This window comes from Equus quagga, chromosome 14 (assembly GCF_021613505.1).
Source record: "Equus quagga isolate Etosha38 chromosome 14, UCLA_HA_Equagga_1.0, whole genome shotgun sequence".
Taxonomy (NCBI): domain Eukaryota; kingdom Metazoa; phylum Chordata; class Mammalia; order Perissodactyla; family Equidae; genus Equus; species Equus quagga.
Genome location: NC_060280.1, coordinates 19,894,607 through 19,904,137, shown reverse-complemented (window position 1 = coordinate 19,904,137; position 9,531 = coordinate 19,894,607). Strand labels below are relative to the sequence as shown.

At 44.1% G+C, this 9,531-nt stretch overlaps 1 protein-coding gene across 1 annotated transcript in view; it reads right to left on the bottom strand.

The window, feature by feature from the left end:
• Nucleotides 1-468, bottom strand: part of SCUBE2 (signal peptide, CUB domain and EGF like domain containing 2) — a 63,773-nt gene extending 63,305 nt beyond the window's left edge. The window contains exon 1 of the mRNA XM_046685523.1: nt 363-468. Coding sequence (XP_046541479.1) covers nt 363-468 — 106 coding nt within the window. The remainder of the gene's footprint in view (nt 1-362) is intronic.
• Nucleotides 469-9,531: the final 9,063 nt, after the last annotated feature.

The following is a 9,531-nucleotide window of genomic DNA, read 5'->3' as shown; positions in this document are numbered from 1 at the left end:
CCCGGCCCGGCCCGGCCCCGCCCGGCCCGAGCCCCGGCCTCATTTTCACACGGTCCTCCCCGGGCCGGGCGGGCGGGGGCAGTGCCGCCCTCCGCGCCCTCCCCTCCTCCTCCCGGCCCCGCGCGGAGGGGGCGCGGCGGCGGCCAGGGCGGCTGTCAGCCCGGAGGGGGCGGCCCCCGCCGGCCCCCGAGAGCCTAGTGCTCCGCCTGTTCGCTGCGTCTTACAACTTGACCCAGTCCGTCCTGTGAGGACAAACAGCTCTTCTAGGCTGAAATCTTCAGAGGGGGCGCCCGGGAAGTGTCCTGTGTAGCTCAGAGTCCTAGAGACCCCAAACCTCAAAAAAACCTATGGGCCTGTCCCACCTCTCCACTTGGGAGAGGGCAGTGTGGCTGGAGTGGGAGGGACTCCGCAGACTTCTGATCCCCGGGAGAAGTCCGCGAAGAGGCGGACCCCAGCTTCTCTGCGCATCTCAGCACCCAGTCTGCAGTCTTCTCCGTTCTGCCCCACCCAGGCCCTCTGACGGCCACCCCACAGCACTCTGAGGGCAGTGGCCCACTTGTCCCACTTGTCCCACCGAGGGGCGCATTGAGGCTGTCCGTCTCTCTGGCACACTGCTGGGTCCAGAATCACAACAGAAAATGTTCACTTCGCTAAAATCCAGTTAAATGTATCTTCAGGGCAGCCTAAGGGGTGAAGGGAAAGGGGACTAGAGGTCCACGGTGAGCCACCAGGGACAAGAGACAGCTCCAACTTTGCCTGGGCACAGGTGGTGACCATGACCACCTGAACTCATAAACATAGGTCTGGTCAACCACAAACACAGGCAATGCCTGTCACCTGGCCCTCCAAGCCAGACCTCCTTCAAAGGGAACACACAGGCACAAGGCCTTCGGAAAACACCCTAGGCACAGGTGACTGGAGTCCGCTACACCCAGCGCCACTCCAGGAGCGAGTGTAGCAACAGTTTCGAGATGCAACAAAACACCACACTCAGAGATTTTAAGATTCTTTGAGCTTCTCTCTATCTGTTCAATTTTCTCTTGTGAATATACACATACATACACGTGTGTATATATATATGGGTATTCATTTTGGTAACCAGAAAAAAACAAACATCACCAAAAAATCCCCACCTAGCTTGTGCACAAAAACATATCTTCCTGGGCTGCATCCCTCCCCCTCCCCCACCACCCCTCCCCTCGCCGCTGCACCCCTCCTCTGCGGCCCCTTCCCCGCCCAAGCCCCTGGCACAGGGGCTGAGACCGCCTCTTTGGCCCTTGGTTGCTGGTGCTGCTGCCTGATGGAGAATCTGAGAAAATAACCTTTCTGTGGCTGTTTTTCTTCTGACCTTTTCATCCCCAGTGAAGGCAGGCAGGTTGCATCCTTTTTCTGTCTTTGCCCCTCCCTCCACCCCTTTTGTTGGGTGCCGAGAGAGAGACACTCAGCTATTTCTAGTCATAAGGGTGTTTTTTACACATTTGTAAATCTTCACTTAGGGAAACGTTCCCTCCGCCTTTGTCTTTGTGGCCTTAATGGTAGCCATAAATTACCGCCTTCTTTTCTCTCCACTGCATCAGGCTTCATTGCTTTTGAAATGATCAAAGTTATTTTCTTTGAAAATCCAACTAGAAACTGCCCATTGTGTGGCACAGACCCCTTTAGCGCCAGTCAAAGCATATAAATACATAAAGCTGCCCGTTGACCGCTCCGGGAGCCTCCTCCAGCCCCTTGTGCCTGGTAAAGAAATAAGACATGCGCTTTTCTTTCCCTCCACCGTTTCCCCAAGTTTGTATTTCAGTCAGAACACAAATTAATAATGATAAGACCCAGTACTTTTTTGCCCAAGGGAGTCTGTTTTTGTGATGTTTCCGGGAAAACTTCACTCTAGCGCAGATCTCAGAAAGTGTTCTGAATCCTATTTTGTTTGCCCCAAGTTCCACACAAACGTCCTTTGAGCTGGTTGGCTCCCAGACTCCTGGGCAACCTTTCTGACGCTTCAGATTAAAGTCAATATGGTTTACAACTGGGAATTTCCACAGGGGAAAGGCTCCAGGGGAAACGTGTGTTCAAATGTCGATGTTTTCAGCGTTCCGATGTTGGGAGGGACTTGGTGGGCCCTGCGCTAGCTGCTGTCTGCCCTCTGTTGTCCAGTTGTGGTCCCCACAAACCTCTCTGAAAGACCGCAGGCACTGTCCCTGGTCTGAGGGTGAGTCTCTCGCCCCCTCTCCCGCCCTGTCAGACTTGAGAGGCCATGAACCAGGCCTGAGGGGAGAGGCAGCCCGGCCAGCCCCGTCTCACTGGTGCGGGCTCTGGCTCCAGAAAGGCTGTGGAAGGGGAGGCCCCTGGGCGCCCCGGCACTATGTCTGACTAGGTAAACTCTGTTCACCGGACACCTTTCAATGCCCATCTGTTCTGACTTCTCAGCAGCCTTTGGAAACTCTCCCTCCCCTGGGTTTTCGTCACAGCAGGTAAGCTCCTGGTTTTCCTCCTACCTCTCGGGAAATTCCTTCTCCATCAACTTCTTGGGATCCTTCTCTACCCTCTCCCTGATGGCTCACTCATTTCCTTGATTCCATAATAGAAATCTCCTGTTTGGATCTCTCCCATGAGCTTCAGTCCCATGTAGCCAATCGCCTACTGGATACCACCATCTTGATCTCCCACAGGTCCCTCAGAGTCAAGATCTTCAAAACAGAGTTCATCTTCTTCCCCAAACCTGCTGCTTCCCAATTACTCTTAGAGAAGAGCACCACCATTCTGCCAACACCAACTTGGAGACCTGGCAGTCATCCTGGACTCCATTTTCTCCCTTCCCATGACATCAAAACAATCACACCAACTCTACCTTCTTACCAACTCTCAAAACTGTTCTCTTCCTCCACGCAGGTTGCCTGAGTTCAGGGCCCCATCACCCCTTACCCAGCCTATCGCTCCTCGTCTGTGGGTTCCTTACTGGTCTCCTTGTCTAGCACTTATCCCTCTTTAGTTTATCTTCCGCAGTGGCTGCCAGAGTAAAAATAAATTTCATCATACCATTCCCAGTCTTCTTCAGCTTAAAGTCAAAACTCCCTTGATGCAACTGCTCTGGAGAACTGTGGGGCAGTATCTACTAAAGCAAAACGTGCCTACCCACTTCTAGGTATTTACCCAAGAGAAATGAGCGCATAAGTGCACCAAAAGACATGTACAAGAATGTTCCTTATAGCTGTATTTACACTAGCACAAAAATGGGAATAACCAAAATGTCCATCAACTAGAGAATACATAAACAAATTATGAAGTATTCATTCAATGGAATACTAAGGAGCAAGAAAATGTACAAACTCTGATACATGCAACAACATGGAGGCATCTCATGGTCATTATATTGAAAGAAGCCAGATACAAAAGGTACCTATTGTATAATTCCACTTCCGTGAAGTTTAAGAACAGGCAGAACCAATTAATAGCAATAGAGGCCAGAATAGTAGTTCCCTCTGGGGATGGGTATTGACTGAAAGGAGCACGAAGGAACCTTTTGGGATGTTGGCAATGTTCTACATCTTGATCTGGGTGGTGATTATATGGATGTATACCTATGGAAAAATTTGTTGAGATGTTGGCTTAAACTTAACGCTCTTGACTGTATGTGTTTTACCGCGATAAACAAGTTGAAACAAGAACTGCCAAAGACTTTTATGATCTGATCCCATTTTACCTTTCCCCCAAAAAGCAGTGAGGCCTGTGTGAAAGGACTAGAGTCTGCAGGTGAGCAGGTCCTGAGAAGAACTAATGCAGAAAGGAAAACCCATCTTCTCTGGCACACATGTTAATTTCTCCTCCATGGCTGGCTTTCACATCTCCTGGAAAGCTTTTTCAATATGTCTTAGCTGCATATGAAGTAGTAAATTTTCCTGGTTGCTTACCCATTCCATCTCCCCCTTCCTCCACCCTAACAGGTGTTCACCCCGCCCCCAGGCAGCCCACTTCCTAGGAGGGAAAGTGCTCCACCCTCCGCTTTAGGCTCTGGAGTTGGCTTAACAATCAATATCTTTCGTTACATTCCCCTTGCAATAGTCATTGATTCAGGGGTATGCATGTGACAGCACTCCCCTCAGAGTGAACCTCAGACACTTTGCTTGTAAGGCTGAAATAAAGGGTTCTTTTTTCTTTCTGTGATGTGGTTGTGGTGTGTGAGAAACCATGATCTTGATACCAACCAGAAGAGGGTAAGCCAAGAGAAACACTGAGAAGCCAACCCAAAGGCATTCCCCCAATCAGGACCTCCAGTTACATGTGCCAGCACACTTCCTTATTGTTTGAATTGCTTTTTTTTAACTGAGTTTTTATCCATACTTTTTAAAATGTGGTAAAACATATGTAACATAACAATTACTCTTTTAACCATTTTTAAATGTACAATTTAGTGGCATTAAGTACATTCACATTGTTGCACAACCATCACCACCATCTATCACCAGATCTTTTTTCATCTTGCAAAACTGAAACTCTATAGCCGTTAAACAATAATTGCCCATTCTCCACCCTACCCCAGCTCCTGGCAACCACCATTCTACTTTCTATTTCTATGAATTTGACTACTCTAAGTACCTCATGTGAATGGAATCATACATATATATTCCATGTAGCATAATGTCTTCAAAGTTCATCCATATTGTAGCATGTGTCAGAAATTCCTTCCTTGTTAAGGCTGAATAATATTCTATTGTATATGTATACCACATTTTGTTTATCCATTCATCTGTCAATGGACACTTGGGTTGCGTTCACCTTTTGACTATCGTGAGTAATATTGCTGTGAATATGGATGTACAAATATTTATTTGTGTCCCTGCTTTCAATTCTTTTGAGTATATACCCAGAAGTGGAATTGCTAGAACATATGGTAATTCTATTTTTAATTGCAGAACTGCAGTACTGTTCACCATAGCAGCTGCACCATTTTACATTCCCACCAGCAATGCACAAGTGTTCCAATTTCTCCACATCCTCACCAACACTTACTTTTTGCTTTGGGTTGTTATTGTTTTGTTTTGTTAATAACAGCCATCCTAAAGGATGTGAAGTGGTATCTCATTATGGTTTTGTGAATTTGGCTTTCTGTTATTCACAGCCAAAAACATTCCTATTTAGTTCCACTTAATCCTCCATTAGGAAACTTTGGCTGGATCTTCTGAGTAAGGTGGGAGAAAGATAGTTGGGTGGGGTTGAATCCTCTCAGGAGCCTAAATAATAAATGATTATTTTACTCACAAAGCTGATTCCATCTTGATGTAAACGCCAGAACTCCATTTATTTCTTCAATGGTTCTAAAAATTGCACCAACATTCTCTTTTACTTACAGAGGGTTAAAAATCCTTCCAATAGGGGCCAGCCCGGTGGCACAGCGGTTTAGTTTGCTCATTCCACTTCTCAGTGGCCTGGGGTTTGCCAGTTCAGATCCCGGGTGCGGACATGGCACCACTTGGCAAAAGCCATGCTGTGGTAGGCGTCCCATGTATAAAGTAGAGGAAGATGGACATGGATGTTAGCTCAGGGCCAGTCTTCCTCAGCAAAAAGAGGAGGATTGGCAGTAGTTAGCTCAGGAGTAATCTTCCTCAAAAAAAAAAAGTCCTTCCAATATATATTTACTTAACAATGATAATAGGAGAGTGATAGCATCATGGTGGAGTGAGCTGTTCCCTTAGCCTCTCCCCTCAAAGATACAACAAAAAGAATGTTCATAAACCAACAGAGGACATTCACACAACACAATAGACACCTGAGAGATCCAGGCAGTCACATGTCTGAAGGTAGAGGTGCTGGACCCCCTGGGAGGCAGTGGAAGGAAGTAAGGGGATCTCTCTCCCTCCTGAACAGCAGCGATCTAGGGCATACGACCTCGTGTGGTGGTGTGCGACTCTGAGAGGAGAGGGGAGAAAGGGCAGCCCTCTGTGGGAATGCCTTCACTCTTGGAATTGCCTCTCAGTCCATAGGAATGCTCCACACCAAGCAGACTAAGCAATCACAGGGGCATCCACACCAAGCCAAGCAGCCCAGGAGAGCAGATAAGTGCAGAGTGGGGACACTGGGGATAATGTGAGCAAATGAAAGTGCCCCTCCTCCTCCCGGCATACCAGCTCAGCTGGTTGGCCAGAGCAGGGGACCCTCACCAGAGCACCTGTGTGTGTCTATGTCTGTAAAGCAGCAGCAGCCAGCGGGCAAAAGCAGATGGATCTGCCAGGGATCACAGTGGGCTCAGAATACACAGTTCCAGCCCCCGCCCCCCTCAGTGGCAGCAGGTGGAATCTGCGACCAGATACTACCACTATATGACAGCACAAGTCCATCCCATCAAATAGTATGAAGAGGTATATTAACACTCCAGACCAGAAGCAAAATGACAAGTACCCAGAAATCAATCCTGAAGTCACAGAAATTCAATCTAAATGACAGAGAATTCAAAATGGTTATTGTAAAGAAACTCAACAAGTTACAAGGTAACTCAGAAAGACAGTTCAGTGAGCTCGGGAATAAAATTAATGAACAGAGGGAATTCTTCACAAAAGAGATTGAAACTGTTCAAAGAACCAACAGAAATGTTGGAGATGAAAAACACAATGAAAGAAATGAAAAATCTGGAGTCCTTAAATAACAGAGCTGATATTATGGAGGACAGAATTAGTAATTTAGAGGACAGAAATGTAGAAATGCTTCAGATGGAGGAGGAAAGAGAACTAAGACTAAAAAGAAATGAAGAAATTCTCTGAGAAATATCTGACTCAATTAGGAAATGCAACATAAGGATTATAGATATTCCAGATGGAGAAGAGAAGGAGAAAGGAATAGAAAGCTTGTTCAAATAAATAATAGCTGAGAACTTTCCACACCTGGGGTAGGAGCTGGAATTACATGTAAATGAAGCTAACAGAACTACTAACTACATCAATGTAAAAAGACCTTCTCCAAGGCAAATAGTAGTAAAACTGGCAAAAGTCAATGACAAATAAAAAATATTAAGGGCAGCAAGGCAGAAGAAAATAACCTACAAAGGAACCCCTATCAGGTTTTCAGCAGATTTCTCAGCATAAACTTTACAAGCTGGGAGAGATTGGAATGATATATTCAAACTTCTGAAAGACAAAAACTTTCAGCCAAGAATACTCTATCCAGTGAAAATATCCTTCGGATATGATGGAGAAATAAAAACTTTCCTAGATAAACAAAAGCTGAGGGAGTTCATTGCCACAAGACCCCCCACACACAAGAGGTGATCAAGAGGGTCCTCATACCTAAAAAAAAAAAGAGTTTACAAAGCCTTGAGCAAGGAGATAAACAGAAGACAAAATCAGAAAATTGCAGCTCTCTATTAGAACGGGTTAGCAAACACAATTATAACACTAAACATAAAGGGAAGGAAAGCATAAAAATAACTATAACCATGTCATTTTCATCACAAACTCACAACACAAAACAGAATAAATTGTGACAACAATAACTTAGATGGGAAAGAGAAAAGGGATGGAACCTGCTTAGACTAAGGAAATAAGAGGCTTTCAGAAAATGGACTATCTCATCTATGAGATCTGTTATACAAACCTCATAGTAACCACTAAAAAAAATCAGAACAGAGACACAAATGATAAAGAGAAAACCAAGAAAAGCACCATACTGAATTGGCAGTCAGAAACACACAGGACAAGGAATGAAGGAAATACAGAACAACTGGAAAACAAGTGGTAAAATGGCAGTATTTAGCCCTCATATACCAATAATCACTCTAAAGGTAAATGTATTGAATTCTCCAATTAAAAGACATAGAGTGGCTGGATGGATTAAAAAACCTGACCCAATAACATGCTGCCCCCAGGAAACTCATCTCAGCTCTAAAGACAAACACAGGCTCAGAGTGAAGGGATGAAAGACAATACTCCAAACTAACAGTAAACAAAAGAAAGCAGGTGTTGCCATACTTATATCAGGCAAAATAGACTTCAAGATAAAAAAGGCAGTGAGAGACAAAGAGGGGCAGTATATAATGATAAAAGGGAAACTCCACCAAGAGGACATAACATTTATAAACATATATGCACCTAACACAGGAGCACCAAAGTACATAAAGCAACTATTAACAGACCTAATAAAAGGAGAAATTAACAGCAACACAATAATAGTAGGGGACCTTAACACTCCACCTACATCAATGGATAGATCATCCAGACAGAAAGTCAACAAGGAAATAGTGGAATTAAACAAAAATCTAGACCAGATGAACTTAATGATACATATAGAACATTCCATCCAAAAACAGCAAAATACACATTCTTCTCAAATGCACATGGAACATTCTCAAAGATAGACCATAATGCTGGGAAACAAGGCAAGCCTCAATAAATTTAAGAAGATTGAAATCATATCAAGCATCTTTTCCAACTATAATTCCATGAAACTAGAAATCAACTTCAAAAAGAAAAGCTGGGAAAGTGACAAATATGTAGAGACTGAACAACCAATGGATCAATGAAGAAACTAAGGGAGACAAAAAAAAATCAGGAGACACATGAAAATGAAAATAAACCATATCAATTCATATGGGATGCAGCAAAAGTGGTCCTAAGAGGGAAATTCACAGCAAGACAGGCCCACCTTATCAACCAAGAAAAATTTCAAATAAGCAATCTTAAACTACACCTAACAGAACTAGAAAAAAGAAAACAAACAATGCCCAAAGTCAGCAGACGGAGGGAAATAATAAATATTACAGAAATATATGAAATTGAAACAAACAAAAAAAACAGTAAAAAGGATAAATGAAACTAAGAGCTGATTCTTTGAGAAGACAAACAAAATTGACAAACCCTTAGCCAGACTCACTAAGAAAAAAAGAGAGGAATCTCAAATAAAATTAGAAATGATAGAGGAGAAATTACAGTGGATACCACGGAAACACAAAGGATTGTAAGAGAATACTATGAAAAACTATATGCCAACAAATTGGACAATCTAGAAGAAACGGATAAATTCTTAGACTAATAGAACCTCCCCAGACTGAAATCAAGAAGAAATAGAGAATCTGAATAGACCAACCATGAGTAAAGAGATTGAAACAACAATCAAAAATTTCCCAAAAAATGAAAGTCCAGGATCAGATGGCTTGTCTGGAGAATTCGTTCAAACATTCAAAGAAGATCTAATACCTATCCTTCTCAAACTGTTTCAAAATATTGAAGCAGCTGGAACACTTCCTAACACATTCTACAAGGCCAACATCACCCTGATCCCAAAGCCAGACAAGAACAACACAAAGAAGGAAAATTACAGGCCAATATCACTGATGAACACAGATGCAAAAATCCTCAATAAGGGCCAGCCCTGTGGCTGAGTGGTTAAAGTTTTGCAAGCTCCACTTTCGTGACTGGGGTTCGCGAGTTTGGATCCCGAGCATGGACCAGCTCCACTCATCAGCCATGCTGTGGAGGCATCCCACATACAAAATAGAGGAAGACTGGCACAGATGTTAGCTCAAGGCTAATCTTCCCTGAGCGAAAAAAA